The 19,429-nt window shown below is 33.8% G+C and overlaps 1 protein-coding gene and 1 long non-coding RNA gene across 3 annotated transcripts; both read right to left on the reverse strand.

Annotated features, from left to right (window-relative positions):
- Window positions 1–809: 809 nt before the first annotated feature.
- LOC122303931 lies at window positions 810–2,395 on the reverse strand. The gene is made up of 2 exons (XR_006240858.1): window positions 1,788–2,395; window positions 810–1,142 (listed from the first exon to the last, which is right to left on the reverse strand). It is a non-coding gene; the product is annotated as an uncharacterized LOC122303931 (long non-coding RNA).
- A 6,497-nt stretch (window positions 2,396–8,892) lies between these two features.
- On the reverse strand, window positions 8,893–18,808 carry LOC122303016 (agamous-like MADS-box protein MADS2). Of its 2 annotated transcripts, none has more exons than XM_043114544.1 (8): window positions 18,348–18,808; window positions 12,578–12,656; window positions 12,431–12,495; window positions 12,165–12,264; window positions 10,232–10,273; window positions 10,111–10,152; window positions 9,398–9,534; window positions 8,893–9,280 (listed from the first exon to the last, which is right to left on the reverse strand). In XM_043114544.1, the coding sequence occupies exons 1-8, from the start codon at window positions 18,530–18,532 to the stop codon at window positions 9,196–9,198; spliced, it is 735 nt and encodes a 244-aa protein (XP_042970478.1). In that variant the 5' UTR covers window positions 18,533–18,808; the 3' UTR covers window positions 8,893–9,195. The 2 variants fall into 2 exon arrangements, with proteins under 2 accessions (XP_042970478.1, XP_042970479.1); XM_043114545.1 differs by having other exon boundaries at window positions 12,431–12,492; window positions 18,348–18,807.
- Window positions 18,809–19,429: the final 621 nt, after the last annotated feature.

Below are 19,429 nucleotides of genomic sequence, written 5' to 3' on the forward strand. Positions count from 1 at the left end.
ATTCTCGTCTTCGTACAAATAGGTGGAATCAAGTCAGAGATCAATTAAGCAAACAAACTGATCTTTCTTTTTGGTAGGTTTTTTAATTATATATAGTTTTCGATCGATCACTTGGTAGAAAAAAGTCTTATTAGGATCGACTAGAGTGCATTAATGTAGCGTGGGATATCCTCCACCAGTAATATCTGAATATCATCATGAGTACAACCTATTTAGTTTTGGCACATTTACTTTTGATCTGCTTGGCGCAATGTCCTAATTCTCAGTCTTCTTATGTCTTGTCAAATTACCGGAAATTGGTTTTGACTTTATATACTTTATATCATGAAAAATAGTAGCTAATTGGTAATTATATATATAGTAGAAGGTTTTTTTTTTAATTATAATTAATTAGTACTATTTATAACAATATATTAATTGCCGCAGTCAAGTACGTACGTACTACAGTTATTAGACGACCAAAAAAACAGATATATATATAATTAATGTCTTGTTTTATTTTTTAATTATATATTTCCCTATATATATATATATAAATTCAGATTACGTACAGTTTCCATGGCCGATCAACACTAAGCTGGAAGCGTATGTAAGCACTTCACAGTTCACTCTGCTATATATGAAACTCTATGTATATATATATTGCGTGCTCACTACAACAAAGACTGATTTTTCCCAAAAGGCATGAAATCGGTGGGAAAAAGTACCTGATCCTGCCTTGGATGCTAAAAGTACTGCAAAACATTAACAAGCTATATATACCAATCGGGCGTAATGTTGAGAGATGGGGCCCCAACGAACCCGCAATATATAGCTGATCATGAAATTTTATATATATTGCTGCAAATCCGGTCTTCCAAAGAATAACCCATTTAACTAAAAATAATAATGCGCCACAATGCAAAACAGAAATAATCAAACCTAGCTAGATGTCACTGATCAATTAATATTCTTCTGAAAATCTTGATCACGTGGGAAAAGGCTCATGAACGGAACGTGTTGCGGTCCCCGTTGCCTAACCTGACCTAAACGTCGCCATCTTCGCCTGGGAAATCCAACAGTGCTCATCGATGTGGTCGAAGGAGAATACGCCAATCGTCTATAAATGTTGTCCCAGGTTTCACGAAGCAACCAAACACAAGCTATCAAAAAATAAAATAAATCATGAGAGAAGACAGATTCTGGGGTTCCCTGGGGAACCAAGCTGCAACCAAACTTAAGCTATCAATAAATTAATAAGGACAAAAAAAAAGAAAAAAAAAAAAAGAAAAGGAAAGAGATCAAGACAACTAGGGTTTGACGGAACTCCTTAGGGCAACCTTAGCTAGCTTATGCTCTTTGGTCTTGGCGAGCATGAATTGGACCTTCCCATGTGCCTCCTTGGGGACTAATTTGGTGAATACTGAATATGGCGATTGCATATTAATGAGAGAGAGAGAGAGAGAGAGAGAGAGAGAGAGAGAGAGAGAGAGAGAGAGAGAGAGAGAGAGAGAGAGAGAGAGAGAGAGAGAGAGAGAGAGAGAGACGGGAGGAGCGTCCGCGTCGATCGGCGAGGGTAATAAGCGAAGAATTTTCGCCCTACTTTTCACACGAACCCGCTGCTAACAATATATTTAGTAACAGTTTTAAACAAAAATCAGCTAGCGCCATTGAAGTGTAGCTTTAACAGTATATTTAAACCATATAGAAATTAAAATTTAAACCTTTAAAAACTATTTCCCTAAAAACTGCTACTATATACTAATTTTACAATAGTTTTAGACAAAATCGCTACTACAGAAAAGAACCTTTCTCCTTGCCTGTCGAATCTGAGGAAGATTTTCTTCTGTGGAAGATCTGTGGTTCCGCTTGTGGGAAGGAAGGGGGGAGGGAGAGAAGAGAGAGAAGGGGGGGGGGGGGGTGGCGGAGTTCCGAGCTGGCAGATCTGGCAGGGTTTCTGCGGCAGGTATGTGCAGGCTAGGTATTGGCGGTGTGCTTAATTTATGGATGTGGGGTTTCTATGGACTGTGTGTGGTTATCGTACTGTGGCTAGATCAAGTCCGACCGTATATATGTTTATAAAGATGGATTTGGGGTTGAATCTGTCACAAGTAAAGATGGATCATCAGGCTGTGGTGTGGTTTTTGGTCGGAATTATCATGTGCATATTTGGGTGTCGTTTGGAGGTTGACCGTTCGTGGTGGCTAGAAGGCCGGCTTGTGCTTGCCCGGCCGTGAGTCTACTTTTTGGGTTTAAAGTTGTTAAGATATTTAGATCTGATGTTAGATTTATTTGGAGATCCATATGATTTGTCCTTGTCAATCTCTTTTCTTCGTGTGCTTATGCAGAAAGATAGCATAAAGTAGTAGTGTAGCACTACTACTGCAGCCGTATATAAGGGCGCGCAGGGAGACCTCATGATCAGTCATATTGCATGAAAGAATAAACTTATTATAGCTCTAGATCGATTTTTGAAATCTATTATTTCAGTCTTTCTGAATTATATTTGTTACGTGACAAATTAATTAATTAACACTATGATGGTCGAGTTGTATAGATCAGGATTAATATAGGTCATGAAGCAATTGATTCAATTTCGACTAGCTAGTGTGTCGTGATCATGCCGGCTACCGACGGTTGATCTAGAACAAAACTACTACCGTAGAAATTATTGTAGTTTATTTTTAATTGCAAAAAAAAAAAAAAAAAAAAAAGGATAATAACACAATCAACGAATAATCATCTTCATGGAATCTACATGTATATGAATTGATTCCACATATATATAAGCTTATGGAGTAAGCTAATTAACTTTATCTAATTTCCTTTTAAGTAGGTCTTAATTAAAATAATTGACAGCAATTACACGTAGCCTTTTGTCATATTAAAGGTTGATTGTTAAGTTTGCTTGCGCATGCGATAAGAATTACTTGTCCAACAAAGAATTAATCTTACCAAAGCAATGGTACGCACAATGTCTGCTTAACGTGATATATATGCTAAACTTGAGCTTATGAACAAATTGGTAGGGATGCTACTGCCAGTTTTATATATATGGAAAGGGGTTTGTACTATCTCCATTCCTGCCCTCGCCCCAAGCGGGGGAACTATATGGGGAACTATTTATATATATATAGAGAGAGAAATGATATTTGCAGTCGTGGTTGTGTAAGCCGCGTGCAGTCGTTTTGAAAAAAATAAATTAATATGGAACCCACATGAAAAAAAAAAACTAACTTTTTAATCGTGGACCCCACTCTTTTTCAAAGCGATTGCTCGGCGTTTGTAATTCCACAACTGTATGTAGCATTGCTCATATATATATATATGTATCATGCTAGCCGGCCACCCAGCGGTTACTGCAGGGTTGCCCTCTATTGTATTTAATTTGTTTTCTTTTATTTTCTTTTTATCATTTTGTTAACATCCTTAATCATTAAGAAAAAAAAAATATCGAACTTCACTAATAGTTATTTTCTTAACTATTATGTCAAAAATAATAATTAAGAAAAATTAAAATAATCAAGCAATAAGTTTGATGGGCTCTACTAATATTTTTCATATATATATATATATATACATTACCCCGCCCGTCCCGTCCCTACCCCATAAAGAATTTCCCTCACCTGTCCTACGTACTATAAAACTAGTCATCATGAAGAGCTAGATTGCATAACAATTCATAACGCAAACAAAAGATGGCAAAAACCAATACGAACAAAACAACAAAATTAGAATGTCAAAGCCAGATCAAAGTTTTAAAAATCAAACTTGGATTTTTTAAATCATAAAACCCAAAAAAATGTTGTCCAAGACCTAAGCTACATATGTAGACGAGATCGATGCCAAAGGTTGTCCATCCAAATCCAATAGCTTGATAATTAAGACTATGAAGACAACAATTCAAAGAGGTGGTGGCGATTGGAGATCAAGGCACTAGGCTAGCATGGACGTGGAACAGTTGCCAGAGTATGAAACTGGCTGTCAGCCGAAGGTAGAAATAAGTTGAAATCGACATCGACCGGTTTGGTTTTAGTTTGAACCACGTTCAGTTCCACTATTTTTTTTCTTAATCCAAATTACTCTCAAATCCCATCATTATCCTTATTTGAAGAGTCCTATACTTAATGAAAGTTCTTAGCTTGTTCCAACGTCTAGCCCACTTGAAATTTCTCATTTGAATTTGATTGAGTTTTAACTTTCTCTTTTATAGATTCTGAAATTAAACATAAAAATTTGCTTAGTAGTATACTAATATCTCAAAATAAATAAAAACTCAATTCAAGAATACACATTAATTCATATGATTTCTATTTATATTTTAACATTTTAGTTCAATAATATGGTATTTAGAGTGCATTTTCATACACTCATCACTGCCCAACCAGCCAATTATATATATATATAATCTTAGGTATAATGACGTTGTTTAATTTAAGTAATATGGCATCGTTTTACACATATTATTTAAAAAAAAAAATTAGAATGAAACGATGTTGTTGGGTAAATGGCATCGTTTAAATTTAGGGTTTAATAGCCCCCAACGGTCCAACCCCTTCTTTTTCTTCTTCTTCTTCTCCCAACTCTCTCTCTCTCTCTCTCTCTCTCTCTCTCTCTCTCTCTCTCTCTCTCTCTCTCATCACATGGTCAGACATCCAATTTCTAGTTTCGAACCATTCATGATGCTGAAGGGACACTGATGACCTACTTGGATCACTCTGAAATTGATGTCGTCGGTTTTCTCCCTCTTTCTCGGCCAATTTTAGTTGGTTTTATCCATGTATATAAGTTGTTGGTTTAGTTTCAGTTTTGGACCTAAATAGAAATCGAAACCGAACCGAAATAGTCGGTTTTCACCCTTACTAGGAGAATCAAGGTTTTGAGAGCGAAAAAAGCAAAACCCAACTCGTGTATTGATCTCCACCCGTTTTCTATCTGATAATAGTACTTTATGAACCAGTCACACATTATACCAAACTGCATTATTAATATTCAATAGAACCAACTTGTTGCAACATGCTGGTAGCATCAACCAACGTCATGCACATAATTCAAAAGTGCAGTAAGTAATCTCTCAACTAGATGATCCAACACATTCCGACAGCCTCATATTTTCGTAGGCAACTTATCTAAATTAACATTATAAGGTAGTTATTTAACTTGTCAAGATACATATAAAAGGTTTATGAAATTAATTAGAACTGGCATGGAGAGCTCGAGTACTGATCTAATTAAAGTACTACGCCAGGTAGTAGATGTTTCTCTTGAGTGTGTTAGATTTACTACATATATATACATATTTTGGTGGGTTAATTTCTATAAATATTGATGATCTAGCTATCAGTGAGTAATACTCATATTCATGTATCAGAACTTTGTGTACGATCAGAGAACCTCTACCACGTACCTCCACTTTCTTGAAATTACACAATCGATGCATGATCTGATCTATTTATAATCGTAATTCCTTAATATTGATGACCCTAGCTATTTTTTTCCAACCTTGATCAAGTGATCGATGATCTATTAGCCAGGTCAGAAATTCGATGCACGTACACCTAGCTAAGGGCTAGAATTCTCGAATCCAGGATATCGATTTTCACAAATAAAAACCTCAGAACGTTGTTGATAAAACCAAGATCAGATCAAAAACGCCAAGCAGCTAATTAATAATTAGCAAAACAAAAGGTTTACAAGGACAGGTTCTTCTTACTTTTGGGCAGCTAAAGTAAAGTGGAATTATATGATCAAGGAGGATATACAATATATATTGTTGAGCTAGATAGCGCAGGATTCGGCCTTGCTCGGCCAAAGCAAGAACGAAAGGCCAACGTACAAAATAAAAAGAAATAAAACAAAAAAGAAAGGATTCATGATATCGTGGTAACGAAGATATGCTCTTGTGGTCCAGTACTACTACAAGTGTTGATAAATGGGATGGATTTGTTTGTTATAAGCTGTTACGTACCATTTTAGGCTTAAATTTTATTATAAAAAAGTGGTCCCGTTAGTACTACTCCTCAGAATATTTTTCTTTCTATCCAAAATTTATGCATCTCAGTCTCCTTAATAGAGAACTGCTGGGGACCAATTGGTCTGCAACCTCCCATTAATATTTCAAGTACTTCAAAACAATATTTCCTTTGCCATCCTCGTGAATCGACTAGTTGCATGAATTGTGGAGAGACCATTTACACATATCATGACAAACCACCCATCAAAAATATAAATTAAAGGGGTATATATATATATATGTATGAATAATATTTTATAAAAATAGAAATGTTTTAATTATTAAAAGATTATATATATAAAAATAAATTCATAAATTAATTTGATTTAATATGATACGTTAAATTATAAAAATTTTGTTAATATAAAATAGATTTAACTATCATATTAAACTATATATGTAAGTTAGTTTATAAATTTACTTTTATAAAATCTTGTTATATTTGCGGCTCTTATCTTTTAAGATACAAATAGCCATGAGGCTAGAGTTTGGGGGAGCCCCCGCGGGCATCTTTCTTACGTGCATCTGATCGATCTCACAAGTCGTGACACGCCCGGCCTTAGATTCTACTCGATCGATGGATTGCTTAATTCATGCGTACCATGATCAATGATGACATGTCTTAATTATAATATATAGGACTCCCACTGCAGGGAATGGTGGTGTTCGTCAGCGGAATTAACCAAAGGCTTTTTACCCGGCCGGCCCCTCCCCCTTTCATAAAAGGAAAATACTTGTATGCACACGGCCAAAGGTGCTCCTTAAAAATGATTATTAGCAAATTTATAACTTTTTTTTTTTAAATGTTGTAAATATTTAAAAATGTTCAAAAAAATAAAGAAAAAAAAAATACAATTGCAATTTCATCATGCATTGATGATGCCTATTGCCTACAAAAATAGATCATGAGACTCCACGCGTACGTGCGGTGGGTCAAGTGAATGACTTTAAGACAGACACATGTTTAAGGGAAAGAAGAATTATAAAATAAGAGAAAGTAAAGTTTTGAGTGGTAGCTAGAAAAGAAGTCATGTGTAGCTGGCTATCAATGTATATTATAAGTACACCCCAAGTTACACGAATTAAGTAATGCATCCTTAATTAGATATATATGAAGGATTGATATCCAAAATAGGCATGAAAGAGAAGATTGGAAGACCATTCTAATTATAGTACCCCTTTGTCTAATTCCCATCTCGATCCATCTGTCAATTTCTTAATTTCTAATTCTAAAGATAGAATATTGATTTTGTCACTGAGTGACCATCAAGATCAATCGTCTTAATTAACAAATTATTTAAGTTTGTCATGATTACTAATTAATATCACTAAAGGATGAGGTAAGCCCTGCCTGTCACTTCCTGGCTTTAGTGGAGGCCGACGACTAGTACTGTACATCGCGTGTTGCTTTGAGGATAGCCCAGCAGTGTAGGGGGCCTGTCACTTTATTTTCTTTATTTTTTTTAATTTATTTTTTAAAAATTTCATATACAATTACACTTTACTAATATAATTAATTAATTTATTTTTTAATATAAAATAATTGTTTTGATTAATTATATTAATAAAATACATAAAAAATATATAAAAGTAATTATATATAATAAAATTCTTTTTTAATTTATTTATTTTTCTACTCCTAAATGAGAAGGCTTACAAAAAAAAATGTAATAATCAGTACGGTCATCCGTAATATTTCCCTTTTTTATTGAATAATATTGCAAGTGGGTTGGAGAAACAATACATAATTAGACCTATTTTGACAATAATTATTGAATAATATCAGAATATGAATATTCCACGCATAAATATAAATATATTTACGATTAATTAATTGAAGGCGTAGGATTATTTGCGTTAGATTCACGAGGGGGTGGGCTGTTCATTCAGCAAAAAGTGAGGGGCTGTTCATTCTGTTTGCAGAGGTCTAGTAAATAGAGCAAAATGTAGATAGACTATAGTTCTTCGATGTGATCATATGGACATGCCACGCGTCAGTGATATGGACGTGTCGCATGCCTTCATGCGACACATATGCTTGCCAAACTTCTGTTCCGTGCTCTTGGCGCCATGTCCGGCTTTGTGTCTTTTCTCACACCCGTAATTAATTAGTTTTTTTTTTTTTTTTTTTTTTTTTTTAAATTCGGTAATTCAGGTTTAATTTGCCAAGGCAACTTTACAATCTAACGGTTTTAATTTTTTTTTTTCATCTTTTATATTTTTCTAACTTACACATATATATATATATATATATATATATATATATATATAAGAAACTATTGAAATTCCTAATCTCTTAAGAGAGAGACATTTATGTAGGAGGCAAATGGCATATATGGAAATTAAGCCACAAAACAATGTTATAGAAGTTAAGATAAAAATATGTTGATATATATTAAGGTTTTTGTTTTTGTTTTTGTTTTTTTGGTATAATGATGTTTAGATGTTGTAGAATAATCTTATTCTTTAATTCCAAAACATGACGAACCGAAAAAGTTAAGCAAATGGCACGCTTTAAAGCTTTATTCTTCTGGGCCTATACGGTGAAAATAGTGCAGAAAACTAGGCTTGGGCTGTTCTTGTACTTGAGAATGTCCTGGTTCCAGACCTCACTTGGGCAAATATAGTGCGCTACACTTCATTTTTTAGGCATATCCATGCATTGATATTTGTTTCTTAATATGCAAACATTCATAACAAATATTCAACATTCTAATTAGTGATGTGGATTGAAAATATAATAATTTAAAAATTATATAAAAATTTTATATATAGTCATTTTTACGTATTTTTTTGTGCACTCCATTAATATGATTGGTTGAGTATTAAAAAAAAAAATGATGCAGCCAATCATATCAGTGGAGTGCATAGTAAATACGCAAAAGTAACTCTTCTTAAGATTACTCAAAACTATATATCAAGATCAGCAAACTTTTAAGTAGTATAGCTGAAACCACAGCCTTATGGTAATGACCCGTCTTAAAACCAAAATAATATCTCGACTCCGGCCCGGACATATATTGGGGTTTTCGGAACATTATATATAAACACCATACATGCCTTTGAGTTTGGCTCGTGGCTAAGAGTTCCATAATGCTTAGAAAATCGGTCGGTGCTGTTTTTATGTCAATATGGACTACAAATGCCGATCAAACCATTTAGATATTGCCAACACCAAGCAAATACTTGGCACATTCAACTAATTAGAGCATCCATCCTGGGATAAACCCATTGATTTGTTGGGCATGGCTTGTTGCATTTATTTGCTCTGAACCAGATGCATTATACCTGTGCATGTCCAGAAAGGAATTGATGACATGCAGAATATATAAATATAGTGAATAATTTTGATGTTGAAATGAATTGAGTAGTACTAATTATTATGGTTTTAATTTGAACATTTACCCCATCTGCAATGTAGGATTGCAAGCTATGGGCTGGAAGAACCCCTGAGTTTGAGGATTTTGAGGACCATATGAGTAGCTTTGCTCCCCGCCTTCCCATGATTGTCGAAGGTGATTTCTTGAACAAATCTCATCCAGCTGCCAAGAAAGAAATTTTAAAGCATATATGTCATGTGGTCAACAATCGAATGATATCAGGGAATATTTAAATACACAATAGCAGTACTCTAGGATAGTAGCTGCCATTATTGACCAGGATATTATAAGGCTGGACAGTAAAGCAGAAGTGTCTGTTGAAGAACAGGGTAAGTACTCACAGTAATGACATATATGCTGGCATGGCAAGTGAAAAGTGAGCAAGTATATTCCTGCAATGTAATGGTTTTTCCCGAAAGTTTTCGTCTTTCATTCTTAGAAATCCAAGAAATTCTCCCAAAATCAAACTTGGATGTATACTCATGAAGGGGTAAGGCAAATTAAAAAGGAATGACGGAAAAAGATGATAGAGCCTTCAATGTCTACGCAATTCATTAAATTAACTTTCAAATGACTCGTGAAAAAGATCATCTCCGCGAACGCAAGCTGAAGAAAGAAGTGAAGAAGCAAATCATGCAGAGAGTGCTCCTTCCACATACTCATGATGCAGCTTAATTAATTGAACGCTGGGGAACAAGCGCAACCATTCATGATGAAAATGAACCAGACAGTTATTACCTTGATCGTCAAAGCTCTGTTTGATTCCAGTAATAGTTGTTCCTGTACTTAACCAGAAGCTTGTTAATATTAGAAGCAAAGTAAAGAGGATTACTATCATTTTTGTTCCATATCTGCGTACCTTATTTTGGAGATCAGAAAGCTGGTCTAGCATATACTGCGTCTGCAAAGAAAATTAGAAATAATGTCAGCGAGCTCCACTCAATTGACACTGGAAATGTACATACTTCAACTTCAGAAATATTTTAGAAATCAGAACAAGATGTGATTTTTTAGGAAAGCTCATCTAATTTCCCATATATATATATAATATATATGTATGACATAATAACGTGTTTTCTGTCGAAAACGAGTGATCGAGAGATGTTACGCATGATGTTCGTGTGGTGTGGTTATTCCTTACTTCTACGGCCATCACGTGGGATTAAATTTCTTAAAAACCGGTACTTTGGTTCACTTTTTATATTATTTGATTGGCTGGCTCTTGTTATTTGCCTGATTCCTAGTCTACATTGCGACAAGAGATAAAAAGGTATCGAGAAATTCGCATGAAATGTAATTAGTATAACTGGGAGAGAGATCATGCAGTTGTTGCACTGTATTTGTGGTACTTTGGATTTTGTGAGTCATGTTTTGTTGAATATGGTTCCTTTCCATAAGATTTTCAAGCAGTATCGATATAATTCTCACATGAACATTTAACGCTGTGTCTAACTATATATATGACCTCTTTTAAAAAGTAGACTATCCAATTTCATAAGAAAATTAGAGAGGATCTTAACTCTACTTTCTTCCACTTTTCACGTGAAGCTACCACGCATGCTCTTTTGATAGATAAACTAGAAAGGGTTTGGCTTACATCCTGGATACTTCATGCAGTTTGAAAAATCAATAGACGAAATTGTTTTAAGTAAAAAAATAAGTTATACTTTTTCATCAATCTGCTTCCAATATTGTCCATTCACTTTTCAACAGAATGCAAATAGTGAATTTTAAACATAATGTAAACCCTTCTTCAAGGAGACCAAGAGGGTAGCCATCTATGTGTGATTATAGCGACAGCTCCTACAGCTAGCCTAGCTAGTAACCAAAGGCAACTAACCAAACACCAAACCAGAAAACTCATAACACAGCAATTACATAGTAAGCACACCGCAGCAAGCATCAGCATAAAACATCAGTACTACTAGGAAGCCCTACGACTCCTGGAAGTTTTGGTTCACCTAATAAGATGGTTAGCTGGAGGCACTTGTAATGAGCACATCTAGTTAGTTTCAGAGGAGTTTGTAAGTATAGACCAAACCCTTGTGCCAGTCGGTCGGTGTCTGTTTTGGGCCAGAACAACATGGATCGATCGGTTTTTCAGCCCTAACAAAGGGCTAGTTATTTATTATAAGTAGAGTATTTCTGTTACATATAGTTACTTTTGTATATTTTTAAGCATTTCACTTATATGATTGGTCAAAATAATTATTTTATATTAAAAAATGTACTAACACAGCCAATCACATTAATAAAATGTATAAAAAATACACAAAAGTGATACACATGGAATTTTTGTTATAAGTATATACAAATTAGATTTCTATGAATGGCCCGACGTGCGGTGACAAAATAATTAACGCATGGTAATTAGGAATACAATCAGCAAACCAAATAAGCTTATGCAAAGTAACCAACCACGGCTCATGCATATATGACACGTGATTTTTGAGAACGTCAACGATGTTAGATCAACCAATCGACACAATTCTTTTTCTATGTTAAAATAGAATTAAAGAGCTAAATCTGGACTAACAGTACCTTTATCCTCCTTAAAAAACATGATATGCCTCTTCTATGTTCGAAACTTCTCTATTGATCAGATCAAAGCATCGTTCTAACGTACATTTTTATTGCTTTAATAACTGTAAGTTCATGAATCTGCGTGTAGGTGCATATGAATTCAATTAAGCGCAGGTTACTACTAGATATTCAAATATTATTAGGTTTAATACTAGAGCAATTAAGGAATTGTTAATGGGTTAGTGGTGCATGCTTAAGTAGATAATTACCTTAGTGGACCTAACTTGTTTTAAGGATGACTCCAGTTGGCGCTCAAGCTTCTCCAGGTCATCTGTGTTTAATGGGCCCAGGTCTTCCCCAAGAAGGTTTCTGGAAAACCATACAGAGAAATGTTTCAATTAGTGATTAATTAATGCATCCTCGCCTGGCGGATCAAGTGCTGGGCTAGCTGCTAGCTCATAAACAACATATGCATGCCCGACTCGAAGATTTTTTGAAGCAACAGTACTCGAGAATAAAAATAAATGGTATTTACCTCTGGGTTTGTTGCAAGGACTCAAATCTAGCTTTCAATCTCAGGTACTCCCGGTAACTGCTCTGCTACAATATTTCGTGACAACCAGGATATGAGAAACAACATACCAATCATAAGCATATAAATTAAAATAGTTAAGCTACGTACCTCGAGCTCCTTGGCAGGTCTGTTGACTTCCACCGCACCATAGCTGCATTTTTGGTACCTTTCAAGCGTTTTGAGCATGCTGGAAGAATATAAAAAAGAAAAAGCCAATAAGGATGCATAATCAAAGCCATAAATTATGATCAATCTAGTTGTTTTGGACATTTAACATGCATGCATCCCCCGGTCTCCACTTGTGAGCGGAAAAAAGGTAGTATGTTTCATCTACTGCACAAGCGCCAATATTAACTAAAGAAATAAATAAATATTACATGGATTGGTACTTTCATTGTCTAATGTCTATGTCAATGGCACGACACAACAAGTTGAGAATTGTGAGTGCAAAGATATATAGTAGGTAGATACTGGCCAAGATTCAGGCCAATCTATCTACCGCGCCTATGATCTTGGCTTGCTTGGTGCATCATGAGTACTGTCAGTGCAAGCATACGATAGACTCTTTATTTATTTCCTTCGAGCATGTAAAGTATGATTGCGGGGTCTTGTAAAGGACCCCAACTGATTGCAAGCATGGTACATTCCTCCCCACATCTTACTGTTCGTGGTTGTTGCAGGTATCTGGTGAAATGTATAGTAGCCTATGGCTACTAAGTTGAGTTCTTTAACTTTAAGACTTGTCTAGCTTCATTCGCCCACTCAACATTTAGGTGAGCGCAGAATAGTAACCTATGCCTAAATTCTTTTGTTTATACATTTATTGTGTCAAGCGGGATCATTTCCACTTGTTCAGATTTTTCAAGTAGCAAGAAGTGCTCAAATGTTGTAGGGATTACTTCGTGGATGTATATTAAATCTCTTTTCCACTTAATTATTAAGGTCCCTTAAGTTTGAGCAACAACATGAAGCCCTCAAATTCAATGGATGACCTTTCGCTCCTATCCAGTAATATTTACTTCTAAAAGACTAAAACCTAGTGCTTTGACATCTTTTTGGTTATACATGACATGGGAATTTTGGTCATATCTTTAAATGGGAATTTTGGGAATTAATACTTTGGTTTTCTGCTATTGTACTAAATGGGGACAATGTCCATGATTTCTTATCTTTAATTCCTTGAGCATAGAATGTATTTAGGTAACTTATGTATACTTCCTGTGTACACGGGTCATGCTTATTATATTCTGAGCAATAATATTTATCTTTTACTTATAAAAAAATAAATAAATAAATTGGTCATAGAGCATTTCTTATAGTTCATTCATCCTATCCTTTAAAATATATCATCAAAACTCAATTTTTCTATTTTATATACTAACTTTTATAATGTATCATACATCAGTTTATTTATTTATTCTCTATATCATTTAAATATTATATTTTTTAAGATTTTATGGGAGAAAAATTACATAAAGAGAGAAAATAATTAAAACATGTTTACATTTGTGCACAGTCTATGCTACATGTACTACAACACCATACAAAACTTGAAAATAGATAAGAAACACATCACCTATTGGCTGGTACTTTTGGGCTCCTTTCCTTCAAATTTTACATAAATATTGGTTTTACAAAACCCATTGGGAATGCTCTTTCTAGTTTGTATATAATTACACTTGTGAAATTCATGTTTTGTTGGATGAAATACAGCACATGGAAGGTTTACAATTTGTTTCCTTTCATAATTTAGCTAGCTACTTAGTGCTACTGATGGTGCGTGAAATGATTGATAAATAAGAGAAAAGTAATAAGTATTTGTTTGCCTTGACGCAACATAAAGAAATAATAAAAGGATGATAAATAATATTACTCTTTTAATGTAATCAAGATGCGATCGGTCTGCATAGATGGGTGATTTCATTATCCAAACCGATATTGATGACCTAAGATTTAGTGCAGATTATCTAATCGAAGAGAAGATGATCACCTATAATCTTAAGAAAGCTCCACAAAAACATGGTTAGTTCTAAGTGCGACTTTTGTGCCTCTCAAATTGCCTGATCACCCTATTATGCTAATCATACGGGTCATGGTCAATTAAGAGTGAGATGAGCTGAGAATCTCGTGTTTGTATTTGGAGTGTCTAGCTAGTCACTTCCCATGATATGCAAATTAGTTTGGTCTAGCAGCCTCAAATAAAATTTAAAACCACTCAAATCACACAATCTTGATGTCTATATGTTAACCAAGTGTTCAAATTTTCAGAATATTGGGGTACTATAAACTAGTAAATTTGATTATTTAAACTATAAATTGAAAAAACAACGATACTTCGAGGTGCACAATGTAGGTTTCACTTTCTCACTACGGAGACAGACAAAGGGTTTTGAAGAAAATGACAAGGATAATAGGAGTTGCAGATATAAGTCTTCAAAGAGGGAAGAAACACATAATTTTTTGTAGAACATTTAAAGAAATAGCTAGTTTGACAAGCAACAACAAGGAGTTGTGAGTGTCAATTTAGCCAAAACAAATGACACTTGGTACCTTGGCCAATGGTTTAGATCCAAAGTTTGAGGAAGGATTATAATTAAAATTTATTGATAGTAGAAATCCTAAAGTTGAAATGGTTATCATTCAATGTTAATTAACATAGAACATTTGGAAAAAAGTATTTTTAAAAATGATTAGATTATTAACAATAAATGATTAAAGCACGTACGTACACTCTATATATAATTATTGTGAATGAACCCCTAGGGGTTGGCTCAAGTAGTAAAGGCCTTGATTTAGGAGTATGTCTTAAAGTTTAAGCCCCAATAGGTGCAAACAATCTTAAGGGGTCATTAGATTGGAAGATTTTTTCTTTAAATTATCCGAAATACACTTGTGGGAAACTCCTTGCCAAGGGCCTATGCACCCCTGGGTTTATTCGGAAGCGTTCCTGGAAACCCGGTGCAATAAATTAAAAAAAAATATTGTGAATGGATATTCTAATGGTGGATGGACAATGCCAATGCATGGACTAATAACGAGGATATTGATCACATCCGAAACACAATATTAACCTAGTAACAACAAATATTCTTTCTGCAGCATATAACAAGCGGCATAGGGGAAGAGCATGCATGGCCGAAAGGATAGCCACTGCCAGGGGATTAGAAAGAGAGTACGTGATTTTTGCAATTTTTTAAAGATTTTTATCTTATATGATTCTAAGAGATCAAGGACATCGTGTGTCATAGTTGTACGTATATATCCACTTTATTCAGTTAACGATGCTAATTAAAAAGTAATGTATAATTAACCACAAAAAAGTTTCAGTAGCACACATTAATAGTGTCAAATGGAAAAAAATTTCTAAATTAGAGATGGTAGGGATCATCATGCTACGTACAAATTTACCTTAATCTTTAGTTGTGCCTGAGTACTAAACCCTTTTTTTAACGTATGAAAGTGATCGATCTTGTTTGTAGTACATCACTTACTCATGTAGGACTGATTATATTCATAAAGAAAGTCAAAACACCAATATATATATATATATATATATATATATTATCATGTAGGCAGATGTGAAAATTTTCTACATTAGCAGTATGTTTAGTTTGTTAATAAACCGGGATGTACATTTTTGTTTTTACAGAATCTCATATCTCAGAAGGTCATATTATCAGTAGAGAGTTTATAGAAATTAAAATAATATCCATCATAAAAATATTTGTGTAAGGGAAAGCCCCTTGCAGATGAGTAGTTTGGCTTATGATCTGAGTATTTCCCTGTATTTAATTATCAGTCACATATGTAACTTCAAGTTTCATGAATAAAATTAAATCTATTTCGTATAAAAAAAAGTTTGTTAATAAACGGATCAGTTATAAATATATATAAATATATATAAATATATATATATTCAAATCATAATTATGTTACTTTAACGTTAACAAATATCAATACCTAGCTAGTTTGTTCCTGCATTCTAATTACCATGAACAATGTTATCGTTGTTTTTTTTTAACCAACCGATAGAATTAGCTAGAATATTTCTTCGGTACTAGTATCTCCATAAATATCTTTTTGATAAGTATTAATCTTCCATGCATGCATAATTAATCTAAGTCAAGTAAATGTTAAGATTTAATTCATGAGATCATAAATCCTACATCTAATAAATACGACTCTCTTAGACTTGATCCTAACCTATATTTCCATGCAATAACCTAGCTAGCTATAGATGGAACTTTTAATCAGGCCTTGTTCAGGTAATGAATTGATCTCAATTCATCTCATCTAATTATTATAACTTTTTCCAACTTTCAAATAAAATATAATAAATAATTTAACATTTTCAAATCTCAAAACTAAAATAATATTAAAAAAATATATATATTCTAACAATATCCTTTAAAACGTTAATTTGAAACCAAAAAAAATAAAAAAAATCAATTCTTTGTTATGAAAAATAGGAGTAGCAATGCTACAGTCACAACGTGATAACATAAAAATAATCTTATAAAATGACGCGACTTCATGTAATCCGTCATATTTACTTTACAATATGACAAATAACATTAAACGATATCAATTTGTGGAATTAGTTTTATATAATTTCTTTGTAGTAAGAGTATTTTTCTATAAAAAAAAAAATGGTAAACAACAACCTTAATCTATTAAAAAGAGCACAACTTAACCCATAATTTAACCAGATGCTTCGTTGAAAGATGCGTCAATATATCTACAAGAAAAATGGATATTTTTGACTAATTTTTTGCAACGAAAATGATTATTTAAGATGAAAACAAACTCATTTTAACTGAAAATTGTAATTTTGCTAAATATAATTGGTCACAAATAAACAATTTTTTTATAATAAATGTTACGAAATTTGAGAAGGAAAGAATTTTAATTCCCTAGCCATATATACCAACCCCAAAACTAAGGATGGTACATTTCTCAGGCTTTCAAACCAATTAAAAGAGAGTTATTTAGAGATGTCTTTGAATATCAACTTTTTCTGGGTAATATATTAATTAGCGAGGTTATGTTTGGACGGTTAGGTAATTTTTAATGATCTGTGAACACTACTGACTAGTAAAAAAGGAGTAAATAATTTGTGAATATAAGTGAAACATTTTAAAACTAGTTCACTTACCAAAACACAGCCTAAACTTCATGCGATGTCAGATGCCAACAGCAATTTTCAGTACCGGAATACTAAAGAGAACCTAGGTTTAGTAAGTACTCGATGATCTCTTCATAAAGGATAACGCAAAAATAAATTAATAAGAAAATCAAGACCAAAAACAAAATCATGGCACGTCTAAATTAAATTGACATCCAGTTGGGTTCCGAGAAAACTACGTCACATAAAAACACACATAATCAGAGGCGAGTCGAGGAGAGAAATTATACGGAACATGACGATCTCCTTATGAACAGACAGATGAAAGCTGCCAATATGTTTCAGATCTCATAGTGCATATTTCCCTTCAAAGAAATTTTATAATTAGAAACAAGTATGTTGTGCTTATATATAAGCTAGATCAGATCGATCAGCATCTAAACTTGGCTTCAAAAATCACATGAATGACAAAAATGAAAAGAACAAAAATCAGAAAAGAATCGTGAAACTAGCATTCAAACATAACAGAAATATAAAATTAAAGATGGAGAGAGGCCAGCCAGTGGGGGGAGTAGATCAGTAGTAGTGTGTGCGCTAATTGACGGAAGCTTCCTTAGATATAGAAGAACGAAGACATGAAATCCAAAATCCAGGAATAAAATCAATGAGACAGGAAGAAGCAAATTAACAGGTCCTACACATGATGATCTGTACTCTATAGGGACAAAAGAGAGCAAACAGTACATATTTTACCTAGCGCTGCTACAGAACTCATAGAGCTTGCCACGGTTGGAGAAGATAATGAGGGCTACCTCAGCATCACAGAGAACTGAAAGCTCGTAGGCTTTCTTGAGAAGCCCATTCCTCCTCTTTGCAAACGTGACCTGCCTGTTTATCTTGTTCTCTATCCTCTTCAGCTCCACTCTTCCCCTCCCCATATCCTTGATTATCCCAAAACCTGTTCTTTCCCTATATATAAATATACAGCCTTTTTTTTTCTCCCTGTAACTCTTTCTTTTCCTTTTTCCTTGTTTTAGTGTTCTTCTCTCTTAATTTTGCATACCGAATTTATGAAAAACAAGAGAAAGTTGGATTCAGATAAAAAACCCGAGAGAGAGAGAGAGAGAGAGAGAGTTTTGTGATAGATAGATTGCCTTCTAGCTCTGGTTATTTCAGTCGGGACTTTTAACCTCAGCTTTTCAACCTACTCCATAAATTGAAATGAAGCCTAGGGTTGGTGTTTATATCTTGTTTCATACGTTCCTTTATTTATATTTTTATATTTTTTATTTTATTTTTAATTTCTTAAAAAAAAATTCTATTCATAAGTTTTATATACCACACCATTCTTTTTATTATTTTTATAATTTTTTTCTTATTAAATATGTAATATATGAATGATTGATAGAAGAATTTAATTAATTTTAAAAAAATAAAATTAAAAAAAAATTTAAAAAATAAAAAATTATGCAATATGTGACGTATGGTAAAACTCTTCTTAACATGGGTACGTTCTCTCCCACTCGTGCTTACGGTGCGTGTGAAATCACATTCTTAAGTTGAAGTACAGTTGAAATGAGAAAGCACATGCACGTACGAGCTACGAGGGCCGTCCGATGGAGACATGACAGCGCGTGGTAGATTGCTACGTACGTTGGATTAAATAATTTTTTACGTAGTAAAAATCTAGTATTCTTTTCAAACAGTGTTCAGAAGTATCAGCTCGTCGTCACCTTTCTTAAAATGGATCTCCTCGTGTCGCTTTCTGAGTGGCTTACGATCGCTGTCATGCTGAGTTTTGTTTTGTTTTTTTTTTTTTTAATTTCTGGTTTCCC

The sequence above is a fragment of the Carya illinoinensis genome, chromosome 3, assembly GCF_018687715.1.
Source record: "Carya illinoinensis cultivar Pawnee chromosome 3, C.illinoinensisPawnee_v1, whole genome shotgun sequence".
Lineage (NCBI taxonomy): Eukaryota > Viridiplantae > Streptophyta > Magnoliopsida > Fagales > Juglandaceae > Carya > Carya illinoinensis.